At 45.7% G+C, this 16,468-nt stretch overlaps 1 protein-coding gene across 2 annotated transcripts in view; it reads right to left on the bottom strand.

Moving 5' to 3' along the window:
* Nucleotides 1-6,430: 6,430 nt before the first annotated feature.
* Nucleotides 6,431-16,468, bottom strand: part of LOC309518208 (thrombospondin type-1 domain-containing protein 4-like) — a 128,851-nt gene continuing 118,813 nt past the window's right edge. Inside the window, exons 6-7 of one of the 2 annotated variants that reach the window (XM_082198104.1) lie at nt 9,759-9,858; nt 6,431-7,338 (exon numbers count right to left, since the gene is read on the bottom strand). In XM_082198104.1, the coding sequence (XP_082054230.1) occupies nt 7,202-7,338; nt 9,759-9,858 (237 nt within the window). In that variant the 3' untranslated portion in view covers nt 6,431-7,201. Of the gene's footprint in view, nt 7,339-8,665; nt 8,968-9,758; nt 9,859-16,468 lie in introns of those variants that run through there. The other variant, XM_082198105.1, reaches the window with a different exon arrangement.

A 16,468-nucleotide genomic window follows, 5' to 3' on the forward strand; every position in this document is an offset into this window, starting at 1 on the left:
TTGTTGTGACGGGGAGTTTGTGATTTCAGCTCTCTTGACATAATATGCTGGGGACAGTTCTCTAGTAACACTTCTTTATTAAAGCAAACAAGACTGAAGACTGAGGAGGGGAAAGCTACATTTATAGGGACAGGGAACTAGCTAGAAAGGATACATTTTGGAGGGAACAATATCAGGCAATCACAGTCCTGCCTTTTGGAGGAAACCAATAAGACAGAGGATCCAAATACAGCAGCTTAAATGAACCAATAGTAGCTGTACCCTCTGGAACCAAAAGGCAGTTACTTTACCCTAATGCAAATACAGACAATAATAATGCAGATATAAAATCCTTTGACTCAATACACAAACAGCCATCATCTGCCAACACTATGGCTTGTGGCACCGAACTCAACATGTTAGCAATGAGCTCTGTGAAGAAGTACATCCTTTTTCTGTCCTGAATCTCTCAGGCGTTCTGCATGCAACTCCTGTGCCCTACCACCAAGCTCTGTTGCTTCTCCACTAACACATATTCCCTGGTGGTATTCTACACACCAGGAGAGTGGATGGCATCCTGATTCATCCCCAGACCTCAGCATGGAGAGCCCCTCCCAACATCCATCGCTCCCAGCAGCTGCCTGGTTTCTCAACACTGAGGAATTACGATGTCTCCTGTTGGAACTTTTATAGAATAGAACGTGTCGTTGGGGGTGGCTACAGCGGTCCTCCATCATAAAAAGCGTGAAGACAGGACAAATAACTCCCCCCACAAGAAAAAAACCTAGGTCTCCCCCAACAAACGTTTGAGACTAGCTCCCCTAATTCTAAAAGATGGATCAAACTGCCCTGCTAGCTCTGATAAGCTCCTCCCACAGCTAATCACCTGACTCAACAGAAACCCTGCCCCCTCTGACCTTTGCACTTTCTCAACCACCCAACTCCTTTTGGTTTTAGTTTTCCCGCTGCCTTATCTGCAAAAGTGAGAACAACAAAACTGGTTTATGTCATCCTTCTGTAATTGGAAACAATTAAAATGGAAGCTTAAAAAACAGAAAATCCCTTCCCTACAAAATGAAACAGGAATAACGAAACAAAATCTCTAGCAGGTGGAGTCAGAAAGTGAAGGGGATCTATCGCCATGAGAAAGAGAGCCATAAAGCAGCTGGTACAGTGGAAGTAATAATTTCCAGCTGGAAGAAAAGCAGAACAGCTGGATTACTTCTTGAGATAAGCATGCAGATTGTCAAAAAATCTGCCAGGCAACCAATTCAAATTAGTTTACTCAAGGTAAATTGCAACTAACGAGATCATTCTTGACTTTGGCTGCAGCAGTAAGTAACTGGGATGGTGACATTTTTGCGTAAGTCAGAAGATTAGTATTGATTGTTCCCAAAATGAACATTTGTGGAAGGCATGATCTGGAAGGCCAAGACAACATCGTTTTTTGCTTCAGAGATGGCCCCATCCGAGCCAAGAATTTACAGGCCCACGGGAAGCATCCATCATGGATTACCTTACTGTGTCTTCTCTGCAGATGTGAAGACTTAAACATGCAACAAAGCCAACGCACTAGGCCATCCGCAAACATGTCTGCTGCTTCCCGTTCTGAAGGATGAGTGTCTGAGGGTTCAACTGACATCATTTATTCAAATCTGGGAAAAACTTTAAAAGGCATATTTTGCCCTGGGCCTCAGGAAATAACATCGCTCACCCCTCATTCCTCCAATGCAACCTTTCCATCCTACAGTGTCCCACAGTATACACAATTCATTTGGGTAGAACCCCCTAAATCCTAGAAATTAAGAAATGGTAGGATTTTGATTATTCGGGATGTGAAAGGAGAAGTAGAAGAATTCCTGAGCTAACCTATGCAGAACAGCCAGGCCAAGCTAGAGTCATTCAGAAACAATACAGGGTCCTTGAGGCCATTGGCAATGTAAGAAAACAGTCCTTGCCCACCCCTCCTGCCCTGAGGTATGAACAGGGACTGGGGGTTTGGAAGGTTGCCAGGGTAACTGGGTGTGAGGTGACAGGAAAAGAGAGTCTTTAGCAAGGTGTGCTGGGAAGAAGAAAGGGAGAAGAAAGACTGAGGTCCATCTTGGGCAGGCTGGCTGAAGGCTGGCTGGGAGAGATGCTTCTTTGCATAAGATTTGCATATGTTGATTTATATGTATAAATTTAGAAACAATTTCTATGATTTAAACAGAAATACATCTCACCATAATGACAAAGGCTGTAACCAACTGAGTTCTCTGCCAGCTCACTTTGCTATCCAGTGCTGTTGATGGGTAGGGGCGGAGCTACCTGCCCCGGCATCCATAAAGCAGGACATATGGCCACACAATGCACAATGGTATTGTGGAAGAAAAGACCCTGTTATATCAATTCTCTCTCATGTCAAAAAATCCCCAACCATCAATAAAAAAACACACAGAAAACTAGAGGTTCTATCCAATGTTAGCTCTACTCAGAGTGAACTCCTTGAAATTAATGGACATAACTAACTTAGGTCCATGAATTTCAGCAGATGTACTCGGAGCAGACGTACGCCCCATTCACACCATTTTAAGCATTGTGATACTACTTCAAGCAGGCTTGACTTTCCCCAAAGAATTCTGGGAGTTACAGTTTATCAAGAGTTGTTAGGAAACCATTCCCGTCTTGGAGCTACAGTTCCCAGACAGGCTTAACAGTCAATCCCACTTCACAAGGAACTCTGTGATATGCAGGTTGCTTTTCTCTCTGCAGGGAGGAAGATGCAGACAACTATAGTATTTCCCCCCCAAGGGAAGGTAGTAATTTTGGTTTGGACAGGGGGAACAGCCAGAGGGCATGGCATTAGCCGGCACCTCTCTGCACCCCACCACCCGACACAAACACATTGTTCCACCGTTTAAACTCTGTGCAAGAGAGAGAGAGAGAGACAGAGACATACAGATACAGATCCTGGTTTGAATACAACTACTGTATAAAGAAATCAAATAACATGGGGGAAGTTTGTGTTTGAGAATGCAGCACTTTTTCAGATGCAGCTCCATATTGTAACTGGACTTACCCGTGATGTACAATGTAAGGTTGCACTGCTGTTATTGTTTTTTCCTTTTTAAATTGTTTAAAAAGCAATAAAATATTATACCTCAAAAGTGTGTGCATGTGTTTAGTCGTGTCTGGTTTCAGCCTTTTGTCAGGGCTCCAAAGCAGAATGGTGCTTTCTGGGTAATGGCAATGCTTCTGGCCCTCCCTTGAGCCTGTTATCTGCAGCAAGGTCTGGGAATCCCAGTATTAGGGCTAGGAATCCTTTCTCAGGATGACGTCATTGACCATATATTTGCTGAGCTAAGGGAAGGGATGCAAGTGTTAGGGAAGGGCTGTAGCTCAATGGTAGAGTATCTGCTTTGCATGCAGAAGGTCCCTGGTTCAGTCCACAACACCTGCAGGTAGGGAAGACTACAGCCTGAAACCCTGCAGAGCTGCTGCCAGTCAGTGCCAGTCAAAGATACTAAGCCAGACAGGCCAATGATAAGGCAGCTTCCAATGTGTGCAAAGTCAGTGCCCTTGAGAAAGCTGTGAGGCAGTGATGGCCACCAACTTAGATGGCTTTAAAAGGGGACTGAAAAAGTTCATGGAGGAGAAAGCTATCAAGGGCTGCTAGTCATGATGGCAAAGCTCTGCCTCATGCTCAGAGGCAGCAAATGCTTAGGAATAGCAGTTGCTGGAAAGCCCAGGAAGGAAGAGCACTGTTGCCGTGGGATCCTGCTTGTAGGCTTCTCACAGGAATCTGGCTGGCCACTGGACTAGGTGGGCCACTGGCCTGATCCAGGAGGTTCTTAAAGAAGAGGCAATCAGCCCAGCCCACTTTGCGCATGCATTGCTCTGCTTGATCCCAGCACCATTGCTACTCTACTGCATTTTTGTTGTGGGACCGATACCAGGCAGAGCAGTGAGCAAGGAGTGGTCAAGTGTGGTTGCCTTGCAATGAGCCCACCCAACACCTCCTAAGCTAACCTACTGCTCTCCCATATGGCAGAAGACTCAGTCCATCCAGCTTCTGCGGAGGTTACATCTTGACCTTCACCTTGGGCAGGAAAAGGTCTTGCACTGGCCAGGCAATGGAACTCATGCAGCCAAATGTCCTGGGAAGGAAGCGGGGAGCAACTATGCCCCAAAGCTTCAATACATCTTTAATTAAGGGGCACAAAGAAAATCATCTCATAATATAATTTTCATTGTTATCAACTTGTACAAGGTGGCAGAGTCAGCCAGCCCCACAGAACTGCCGCCTAAGGCAAAGATCAAGATAATGCCATCCCACATTCCACCAACAGAATCCCACTGGACTGGTACCAGTGCCTTCTCGGTAGTGGCGCCTGCCCTGTGGAATGCCCTCCCATCAGATGTCAAGGCAATAAGCAACTATCTTACTTTTAAAAGACATCTGAAGGCAGCCCTGTTTGGGGAAGTTTTTAATGTTTAATGCTGTATTGTGTTTTTAATATTTTAATATTTGGTTGGAAACCTAGCCCGATGGGAGGGGTATAAATAATAAATTATTATTATAATTACCATAATCGTTCTTCTGTGCTTACAAGCTAACTTAGGGAACAGTGAGGGGCCTGCTACCACCCCGGCATCTGCTTCACCCCATCTAACAGTAGGGCCGGCGCTGTTAAAACATCTGCGCTAACTGCCCATCTACTACCAAGACAGGTTCAAGGTCCTTGAATTAATCTCGAAAGCCCTGAACAACTTAGGTCCAGGGTGCCTCAGGGATTGTCTGAACCTTTCTATCGTAGCTCCATCACTCATTCTGCTTCAGTCTCTTCAGCCATATTATTCTCCTCTCTCATTAGCAAAGTGTCAGGTTCCACTATGCCATCATCCTTCATTGTAGATTCTAAATTGATAGGGTTCTTCATTCCTGAAATATGGCCCGTTTTAATAAATACAAAAGTTTGTATTGGAGCAATAGCAGATAAAACATGGTTTAAAACTGTAGCTGCACCACAGCGAATGAGGGAGATTAAAACTGCATGCCTTACATGGTCACACAGAGATACCTTAGAGGCGGGGAAGGTGGTAAAATTATTTTGAACTCCATCGTTAGGGCTTGGCTGTAAATTGGGTGAGGTGCCCTTCCAAGAGTTCCAATTCAAACAAGAGGTGTAAAATCCAAACCTTCCTATAAAGGATTGCGTTGTTCAGGAGAGCGAAACAGAAATGGTAGAAGCTATACATTGAAGCCCGCAAGCTTTCTTTCCTGGCACCATAGAGAATGAGTCATGGCTGGTGAATTGTGGGAAGGAGGAGGTCCCCAAAGTAGCACACACAGTGTTATTGCTTCAAGGACCAGCAGCAGACTCTGCCCACAGTATGGAACCAATTACCATCTCTGTGCAATTACAACATGGCCTAGACGAGCGTTCCCTGGGGCCATCTTGCTCAGCAAAGAAGTTGGCATGCTCACTCACTGTTCCCATGTGCGTACACACAGGCCGTTGAAATATACAGTTGTGAAAATGACTGCTTCCCTTAGGCTGCAATCCTAAACCCACTTAAGTTGGGGAGTAAATCCCATTGATCTCAGTGGAATTTACTTCCAATGAGACATGTATAGGATTACCCTGCAAGACTGCTGTGTCCCCTTCTATAACACGTGTGACAGAATTTTGATAATCCCACCAAGAGGAACTGTTAAAGCTAATTTTTAATAATCTTGTAGCATTATCATCATCATCATTATGACAGCTTTGTGGCCTACTCAATCCTGATAGTTTGGGGCAGGGCTCACCAGAACTAGGGTTGCCAAAATTGTTGAAAACTCCAAAGAAATGTGATTTTTCGATTGACTTGCCTAAAATTCAGGACAAAGCGCTACCTTTCGGGAATTCCTCCCAGACATCAATTCCACCTCTGAAATCCCAGTAATGTCAGGCAAAATCAGGACATATGGCAGCCCTACCAGAACTCAGCTCTGGCCCCTCTCAGGTGGGTGCCATTGCCATTCTAAGAGAACAAGGGAGGCAAGTTCACTGGTCAGTTCCGCCATTGCCATTCTAAGAGAACAAGGGAGGCAAGTTCACTGGTCAGTTCCGCCACCTCTTTTTTTTTTTACAAAAATAGCAATGGTTTGGGGGAAGGTTTGGGAAATAACAGCCAAGTTTCTGCAACATGCACTGAGGATTTGTGAATGTTACACAACATTAACCTGAGTGTTAGATGCAGATTTTGCTGAGTGACTTTTTTGTACTGATCCTTAATGGAATATATGCCAATAACAGTTTGAGAACTGATTGCATGAACAACACAGCAAAATTATCAGTTGTGACACAAAGGCCAGGATAAAAAGAAAGGTTCCCACATTGCTTGAATGTGGCCAGTGTGGAGGCCAACCAAACATAATCTGGGGGACACCACCAAGAATGCCCTGCTCTGCTTCACCAGCCAACTAGCAGTAACTACTGTTGGGACAAACAGGGCATTCCTGGCTGATCTTAACAGTCAGTTGAGGCAATACCCGAGAATGCTCTCCTTAAGTCTTTGAATCCCAAGTTGTTCAGGGCACTTTACACAACAATTAGCACCTTGAATTGGACCTCTCAGCTCACTGGCAGCCAGTGTGGAGATTGAAGATCAGGGTAATATGATCCCCACCCCTTGCCATCTGTGTATAACTGAGAAGCGGCATTCTGCACCAGCTGCAGATTCCAGGCTGTCTTCAAGGCTACCCCCACATGGAGTGCAACTGTAGTAGTCTATACAGGAGGCAATTAGTGCCTTTGATCTGAACCAGTAGAATTCTTCTTACGACAGTATGTAAAAACAGGAGGTGTCTCCCATGCGCATGTAGGCTCTCTCTTCAGACAGTCAAACCAATATGTATACGTCAAGGGTAGAACATACTGCCAGCATGCTGCTCCCCACCCCAAAGATGTGCTAGTTTTACACAGGTCAAAGTTTCACACAGATCACAGGTGTGACCCACAAAGTCCTCCATGTCCTTAAAAGCCCTGACTTGGCACTTGGGTGATTTATGAAAGAGGTCCAGCGGACTAAGAGAACGTGATGGGATGCATTGTTTTCCCCCTGCCTGAGGTTGACAGATCACAATGGGCCATGCTGTTTTTCCTAAACACATTTCAGCTGCATTTATAAGAAGATAGGAAGAGAGACCTTAACAATATGGAAGCATCCTTACATTCAGAAGGGAAATATATATATATTAATCAGGGTTAGGAGTAAATATTTGACAAAAATCCATAGCTGATCTGTTCTCTGTGTGTGTGTGCTCTGAAAGCACAGAGGAAGGGGGCCTCTCCTGATCTGGTCTGCTGGTAAGAGGAAAAGTACCGTAACTTCCTGCCAATAATAAGAGAGCTAGTTGATTTGTATTTCTTGTCAGCAGGTATCTAATATTAACCTGCAAGTGTTTTTACACATCCTTGGAGGAAACTCTATAAGAATATATTACTGCAGGGGCTTCAGAAATGTACACTCAAGCCCTGCCAATGCTTTGCAAAGAGAAAATAATCAACATCTATATCGTACCTTTTAATTAAATCTGTTTCTAAGCAAATAGGTCAGCCATGAGGCTTTAAAAACAATCCGAGTCTCAAACACACTGACTTCCAACATTTATTCCTCAAACAGACTGTATTGCATAGCACAGTTTGATTGCACTTTTTGTACAGTGCCTTAAAAAATTGGTTTTATAAGGAAATAAATAAATAAATAAATAAATAAATAAATAAATAAATAAATAGATTGTAAAAATGCAGGGACAATATACCTAGCACCAGTTTCACAACTGAGAGCAGCCAATCAGCCAAATCATTGCACACTAGGTTACCAGTATTTGTATCAAAAAATCATGGAGTTGGGAGGGATCTTATAGGTCATCTTGTCAAAAGTCCCATTTGCACCATACATTTAAAGCACCATGATACCACTTTAAAAAGTTGTGGCTTACCCCAAAGAATCCTGGGATCTGTAGTTTGTTAAGAGTGCTGGAAGCTGTTTGGAGACCTCTGTTCCCAGGGCCAGCCCATGCATGAGCAGAAGGAGGCAGCCGCTTCAGGCAGGGGTATTCAGAGGCTGCCTCTGCCAGAGTGATCCCCCACCACTGCTGGAGAAGTAGCCGTGGCAGCTTCCAGGTTCCGGTGAGATCCTGCAAGTGCCAACAAGATCGCACAGAGGCCTCACGAGATCTTGCCAGAAGCTGCGGCCGCCTGACCCTGGTAAGCAAGGCTTGGTCAGGGGTGGCAAGGGGGCAGGCAGCACGCACCCAGGGTGGCTCGTTCCCATTTCACCTCACATGGCGAAACAGGATCCCTCCCCCCCCCCCCCGCTTGTTTCCCTAACAGAGCTACACTTCTTAGAATGGTTCAACCCCCCTTCCCAGAGCAATCTGGAAACTGTAACTCTGTGATGGGAATGGAGAACTCCTAAAAAGCTCTCAGCTCCCTGAGCAAACTACTGTTCCCTGTATTCTTTGGGAGTGCTAAAGTGGTATGAAATGGATGGTTGGGCTTTGGCTCCACTCGCTGCTTCATGCAGGAAGCCCAGAGCTGGCGTATCCATATCAGATGCTTGCCCAGCTTCTGCTTGAAGGTCTCCAACAAAGAGAGCCCACCATGACCCCTCCAGGATCCCACTGCCAAAGTGATTGTACTGTTGAGACATTTCTCCTGACATTCAGCTGAAATCTCTCCTCCAGTCTCTCACGCCCACCAGATCCACACTATTGTCATTGGGCAACAGAGAATACGTCTCTTGGCTCTTTCATGAAATAGCCCCTTGATATATTTGAATAGTGATGGGGTGAACACCCTGCATTTGGGCTCAGAAAGCCAAAGAGGTCATATTTTAAGGAGTGACCTCTAAAATATCACACCCATGTTAATCCACTGCACTAAAAAATACCCCAAATGAAGAGTCCTGTTAATCTTTAAGATTAACACATTTGGTGTGGCAGAAGGTTTCATGGGCCTATGAATCAATAAGGACCATGTCAGAATATGTATTTAGGAAGTACAAGAGCTGGTGTTCAACTAAATTCTGATCCATTCATTAGTCCAGGTCAGTTTGCATCCAATTCCTTAGGTAGCCCTATTCAGGAACCTTAGGCCTTGAAGGTGTCTTGTTGCAGGATGGTGACAGAGATGGGGAACCTCAGGTCTAGGGACCAAATTCAAGCCTCCAGGCTCCTCTATCCAACCCTCACGGTTCCCCCCAGACCACACCTGCTTTCCTCAGGACACACCAATTGCCAGCCTGCTTTGTGCTCTCCTCCCAATGTGCTTCTGGGTGGGATGTGTCCTTAAAGTGTTTACATACCTCTCCCTTTCCGTGATGGAGAAATGTATATGGTGGAAGGGATGTAAAGCAAGACGCCACAGACTTTTGAGGTGGTGGTATGGCAGCCTGCTGGTATTCAAGACAAGAATGGCATCCCTTGTTCCACCTGCTTTTGCCTCTGCTTCCACCCCCCACCCACCCCCCGGCAGGCCCTTTGGTTCCTCCCCCTTGCTTTAAAGTCTGCTGCAGGATATGTTGGGGGAGTGAAATGTTCCCCACTGGTTTCCACTGTTTTGTTTGAACTATTTATTGTGCTTTTATCTTGTGTTTTTATCTTGAGAACCTCCCTGAGAGGTTTTGGTGAAGGGTGGTATATAAATATTATAACAACAACAACAGCAACAAACCCACATCAGTTGAATATTGTGTGGCGGGACAGTGAAAGCCACACCATGTTGCCCAAAGGTAGAAACTTCCCTTACCTTCCGCAAAAGGTTCCCACTCATAGAATCTTCCCATAAAAGGCTTGTTGTTGTAGGAGGAGCACTGCAACTCTCTGATGTTTCTGTTCTCAGGACACGCCTGTCAAATAAGGAAGAATTAGATCAGAAACATGTGCAATTGACATGACTGCTGACATTCTCTCATGCCTTAATGATAGATCACATCTGGAAGTGTGATCTCCAACAGAGGTGTAATCAATTATTTGTGAGATATCAATTTTGGTGCACCAGAGCCAGGGCTTCTTATACATACGGAAATTACAAACAGGCTACGCTAGTATTATGGGAAGGTTTGCTTATTTATTGGCTTTCAAAAACGTTCTCAGTGTTATTATTGTTATGTGTTTTTATTTATATGGAAAAATCAGTAAAAACATTTTTAAAAATATGTTGGATTTCAAACGTACACATTCAGGAAAAAACATAATATCTCTTATATGTTTGCATGCAACTCAGTAAAGACAAAGGCAAGTCAAAGCAAATGCATAATAAGATATCCTCTGTGACATAGAAACAACCATATGCCACAATATATTTAAGTTATGTACAGATTATGGGGCAATTTATTACAGGTCTTGGTAGCTAATGTGAATTTCTATGTCTCTAACCGTGGTTTCTTACTGTCTTGGAAAGCTGTAATCAGAGGCAAAGGGGTGATTGGAAGTGGGGTGCTGCTTAACCCTTTCTACTCCTGCTATTTGTTTGCCCGCCCACCATCAGCAGCCATTTTCCCACTCGTAGGTGAAAAGTATTTTACCCTCAGCACATCTCTCAGTCTACCGCTTCTCTTCAAAGTAATTTACTAAAATGCATTTTGAAAACTGCCTCTGCTGACCTGTCCATTGTTTGGAGCTTTCTGGCCAAGTGCCCTGAAAATGCCACCACTCTCCCAGACACTTGTGAGTTCAGACTGGTTGGATACCTGCAAATGAGCACAGCTGTTCCAGACCTGTGCTGAGATGACACACGTTTGGAAAAGGAGCCACGTGGGTCACTTTCTAGCCAAAACAACCTCAAAAAGCAATTAGAGCCCTGCGTCCTTGCACGGTCTAACTTGCATGGCCCTCTAGAATCTGGCAAAAAACGCTCCCACCCCCCCCCACCCCCCCAGCCACTCTAGCTTCCCTGGATTTCCCCAGGTCAGGCATGGGTTTGCCGGCTTAACACTCATTAGGATTTCTGGAAACTAAATGCAAGGAGTGAAAGGGAGGAAAAAACCAGCTGACATATCACTCGAGAAAAGTCCATCCTTCTGTGGAAATTATAAGTTGGGTGAGGGGGAGGTCTTAGTCTTACTCTTATATTTCCCCCAATAATTTTGCTCAGCTACAACCTGTAGCTGACCAGCTGCATCCTGGCTCATGGAGGACCCCAGTATAAACTAGGAATGGGGGAGGGATTTGATTTGTTTGTACTTTAATAGGAAACTACCCAATTTGCACTTCTTGAACCAGTATGCAAACTGAAACACATCTACCCTTTCATTGCACTTTGCTGAAATTCGCAGTGCAGTTCTCCCAACCAAACTATGCGTACACAAATGCATATATTCATGAAAACAGCAGGCACAAGTGTATTATATGGGGGGGGGGAGGCCATCTCGGTTAGCTCAGTCAGGGGAGCTGCTGGGCAACAGAGTGGTCGATAGACCTGCAGCATCCCCAACCTGTCCTTGTAGTCTAACACGAGGTGCAGACCTTTGAGGCCCTTCCCAAGTGTTATGTACTGAGTTGAATGGGATCCAGAATGCAGCAGTCTGATTGGTCCACAGGAGCCGCCCAATCCAGCTCCAGGTGGAAGGGAATCTGCAACCTGATTGGCCTACAGGAGAATCCCAGAATTAGCCAATCACATGGGGCCCATTGTGTAAATAATGTATGTAAGGCAGACATTCGGGGGGGGAACTTCCATTCCTCCTCACCACAATGAGCTGAATAAAGAGCATGAAATCCACTTTCATCTCCAAGTATATTTCACCAAGGTAAGAGGTTTTCTGGCAAAGGAAATGGTGCTTTGTGGGCAATAGGACACTGCCAGCACCTGTCAAACCCCCGCCTAGCCTGGTGCTTTACAGAGTAGCCAGGTGGGCACAGCTGTTCAGCAACTCAGACAAATAAATTGTCCATTTCAAAAGCCTCCCTTTGTGCAAGGGAGTCTCTTTCTCTCAAGGCATCTGCTACCTTTCTATGTTCATAAGATATATTGAGAGATTGTCATTTCCTTCACTGCTTCTTCAAAAACGGAAAAAGAAAAACCCTTGGGTCAGCCTCATCCAGCCCTGCTGATTGGTATGTGTTAAAAGTTTTCCCAGGTAACTACCTCCTGCCATTACCTTGCTGTTAACCTCCTAGGGTCACCCTCCCCACCACAACTATCACCTGTGAGTTACCGTACATTAAGTTACCAGAATTTCTCAGAGCTAAAACACAATGGACAGAACTGGACTGCTGGCTGTGCTGCAACAATGCAGTTAATGCCTAGGCACAAAAGATGGACTTTCGATTCTCCAACCAGTCAGGAAGGATTGCTGCACACCTGAATTCACCCGACCCATGTGACTTGGATCATTGTGCCACTGGAATGAGGCTTTCCACAGGTGCTTGTAGCAGCTGGTAGCTGCTATGCTCATCTAAGCATTGTTGGGATGAATCCATGGGACACAGAACCCCGAATCTCTTCCTAAATGCCCCAAGTGTTTCAAGTAATAAATTTTGAGGCAGGGGGACTCTGATCTTCAAGAGGACCTTGATAAGATGGTGTTGTTTAATAAATATAGATATATCTACACACACACTTTTTCTTACTGTAACATGTTTTATATCTTGAAATACAAAGCCTGAGGAATGGAAAAGGATGAGGGGCTAAATTGCTGGCCCTTGGAAGAATGGAAGAAAAGATGGAGAGGTTCCTCTGCTCCCTTCTCAGATGCTCTGGGCATAGGGATTAATCTGGAGTTTGTATCGCTGCCAGGAAGTCTGGGAAATAGAATTCTTAATGTGCCCTGAATCATTTCATTCACTCCATTTTCCAGGCTCTCTGGCAGCTACGAATTCACACAAATGTATAGGACTTCCTTCATTCCAGTTCTCCCTCCTACCAACCTTACCCCAACTTAAGAATGGTGCATTTTAGGAAAAACAGGGGACACTGGAGCCAGGTTGACCCCACTCCCAAGCCAGGAGGCTTTTGGTTCCTTGTTTTTCAAACAGCCTATGCCACATGATGTCACAATAGTGAAATGATAGAGAAGCAACCATGACTAGCAACCCAAAAAGGATGCATGGGAAAGGCTTAAATGAAGCTTGATGGCAATCACCTCCATGTGGTAAGTCCTATGTCAGGGATGGGGAACCTGCACCCAAACTCTTGACAGAAGGCGCTGGCACTAATTGCGCCCCCACAAGGGATGGGAGTTGGCCCCCCCATCCCATATCGTCCCGACCCAGCCAAAGGATCTCTGTCTTTGAAGGATTTAACTTCAACCAGCTCCCATGTAGCCATCCAGCCACAGCTTCCAGAAATCTGGTCAGTGTGTCTGGGGCCGAGTCAGGATGGCTGTCCATCAACAGATAGAGTTGGGTGTCATCAGCAACCCAAACCAAAATTCCAGACAAGCTGGGCGAGGGGGCACATAAAGATGTTGAAAAGCATCGGGGAGAGAATTGCGCCCTGCGGTACTCCACACACCAAGGAGTAGCGTGATGACAGCTCCCACCCCCAGCGCCACCCTGTGTCCCCGACCAGAAAGGAATGAGCGAAGCCATTGAAGGACTGTGCCCTGAATCCCCACGTCGGCGAGGCGGTGGTCTAAAAGTTTGTGATCGACCATGTCAAAGGCTGCTGAGATATCTAAGAGAATCAACAGCCCCAACCCACCTCGATCCAGCTGCCTACAGAAATCGTCTGTTAGGACGACCAGAGCTATCTCGGTCCCATGACCAGAGCAAAAGCTGAACTGGAATGGATCTAGAGCCAATGTATCATCCAGAAATCCACCCACCAGTTCAGCAACCGCTCTCTCAGTCACCTTACCCAGGATGGGAAGATTCAAAACTGGGCATTAATTGGATAGATCTAAAGGATCTAATGATGTTTTATTTAAGAGCGGACGCACCACTGCCTCCTTCAGTTCCCCTGGGAATGTCCCCGTGCCAAGGGACAAATTGATGATCTCACTGAGGGGAGCCCGCACCTCATCTGATCATGCTCTAATCAGCCAGGATGGGCACGGGTCGAGAGGACAGGTGGTGGGCTTTCCGACATAGAATCATAGAATCCTAGAGTTGGAAGAGACCACAAGGGCCATCAAGTCCAACCCCCTGCCAAGCAGGAAACACCATCAGAGCACTCCTGACATATGGTTGTCAAGCCTCTGCTTAAAGACCTCCAAAGTAGGAGACTCCACCACACTCCTTGGCAGCAAATTCCACTGTCAAACAGCTCTTACTGTCAGGAAGTTCTTCCTAATGTTTAGGTGGAATCTTCTTTCTTGTAGTTTGGATCCATTGCTCCTTGTCCGCTTCTCTGGAGCAGCAGAAAACAACCTTTCTCCCTCCTCTATGTGACATCCTTTTATATATTTGAACATGGCTATCATATCACCCCTTAACCTCCTCTTCTCCAGGCTAAACACGCCCAGCTCCCTTAGCCGTTCCTCATAAGGCATCGTTTCCAGGCCTTTGACCATTTTGGTTGCCCTCCTCTGGACACGTTCCAGTTTGTCAGTGTCCTTCTTGAACTGTGGTGCCCAGAACTGGACAAAGTACTCCAGGTGAGGTCTGACCAGAGCAGAATACAGTGGCACTATTACTTCCCTTGATCTAGATGCTATACTCCTATTGATGCAGGCCAGAATTGCATTGGCTTTTTTAGCTGCCGCGTCACAATGTTGGCTCATGTCAAGTTTGTGGTCAACCAAGACTCCTAGATCCTTTTCACATGTACTGCTCTCAAGCCAGGTGTCGCCCATCTTGTATTTGTGTCTCTTATTTTTTTTGCCCAAGTGCAATACTTTACATTTCTCCCAGTTAAAGTTCATCTTGTTTGTTTTGGCCCAGTTCTCTAATCTGTCAAGGTCGTTTTGAAGTGTGATCCTGTCCTCTGGGGTGTTAGCCACCCCTCCCAGTTTGGTGTCATCTGGAAATTTGATCAGGATGCCCTTGAGTCCATCATCCAAGTTGTTGATATTCCTCTTTGGTGGTTTCCCCTTTTCCATTTTTTGTACACATCCTTTTTTAATCTTAACTCAGTTAAAAGTTCTTTAGATAGCCACCCTGGCTTCTTTAGGCACCTTCCACGTTTCCATCTCATTGGTATTGCCTGAAGTTGTGCTTTTACTATCTCCTTCTTAACAAACTCCCAGCCATCATGAACTCCCTTTCCTTTTAGTATTACTGTCCATGGGATCTCACCCAGCACTTCCCTAAGTTTTATGAAGTCGGCTTTCTTAAAGTCAAGAAATTGAGTCCTAGTATGCTTGTCTGCTCCTTTCCGCTGTATAGAAAGCTTCAGAAGAGCATGATCACTCGCACCTAATGATCCTTCCACTTCTACCCCACTAACCAGGTCATCAACATTGGTTAGGGCCAGATCTAAAATGGCTGTTCCTCTTGTTGCTTCTCCCACTTTCTGGACAATGAAGTTGTCTGCAAGGCCAGTGAGGAATCTGTTTGACCTTATGCTCTTGGCTGAGTTTGACATCCAACAAATATCCGGGTAATTGAAGTCCCCCATTACTACTATCTCCCTTCCTTTTGCATGCTTGGCCATCTGTTCCAGGAAGGCATCATCTATGTCCTCCGTTTGGCTTGGGGATCTATAGTAAACTCCCACAATGAGGTCTCTGTTATTCTTCTTTCCCTTAATTTTGACCCAAATGCTCTCACTTTGGCTTTGGGGTTCTAAATCTTGGATCTCTTCACAGGTATGCACATCCCTGACATATAACGCCACTCCTCCTCCTTTCTTGTCTGGTCTGTTTCTCTGAAATGGAGGAGTCTGTCCACATCGGCTGAGAGTATCCTGTCAAAGTGGTCCAGTAGTGGACCTAAGGACAGTCAAGGGGCCTCCAGTTCCATGATTGTATCCAAATTAGCAGGGATGTCACAGCGGAGCATCAGGACCTTCTCTGCAAAAAAAGCTCACAAATGCCTCACAGCTATGTGCCTGATTCATATTTAAATTTTGCTGTCCCTCTAGAGACATAAGAGAGCTCATTATACTAAAAAGTTGTGCTGGGAGAGAGGTAGCGGATGCAATGGAGGCTGAGAAGTAGGATTTCTTAGCAGCCTTCATGGCCATCTCATAGATTTTCATAAGCACCCTATTAGGTGTTCTTGAGGCTCTGTCACAGGCATCCTGCCACACTCGCTCTAGCCGTCTGAGGTCCCACTTCATTTTCCAGAGCTCCTCGGTAAACCAGGGGGCCCAGTTTCTGCAGGGTCGCAGAGGGCGCTTAGGTGCGATCTCATTGATGGCCGCCAAGAGCCGGTATTCCAACCCTCAACAAGCTCAGTCAATGAGTCACCAGGGGAGCAGGATCCCGCAAGGCCTGATGGAATCTATCAGGATCCATCAGCCTCCGCGGGTGAGCCCAAATAGGCTTGTCACCTAAGCAGGGTAGGGGCAGGAAGCCAATCCTGGCTTTCAGAACATAGTGATCAGACCATGGCACCTCCATAGTGGGGGGC

This window comes from Podarcis vaucheri, assembly GCF_965113315.1.
Source record: "Podarcis vaucheri genome assembly, chromosome: 14".
NCBI lineage: Eukaryota > Metazoa > Chordata > Lepidosauria > Squamata > Lacertidae > Podarcis > Podarcis vaucheri.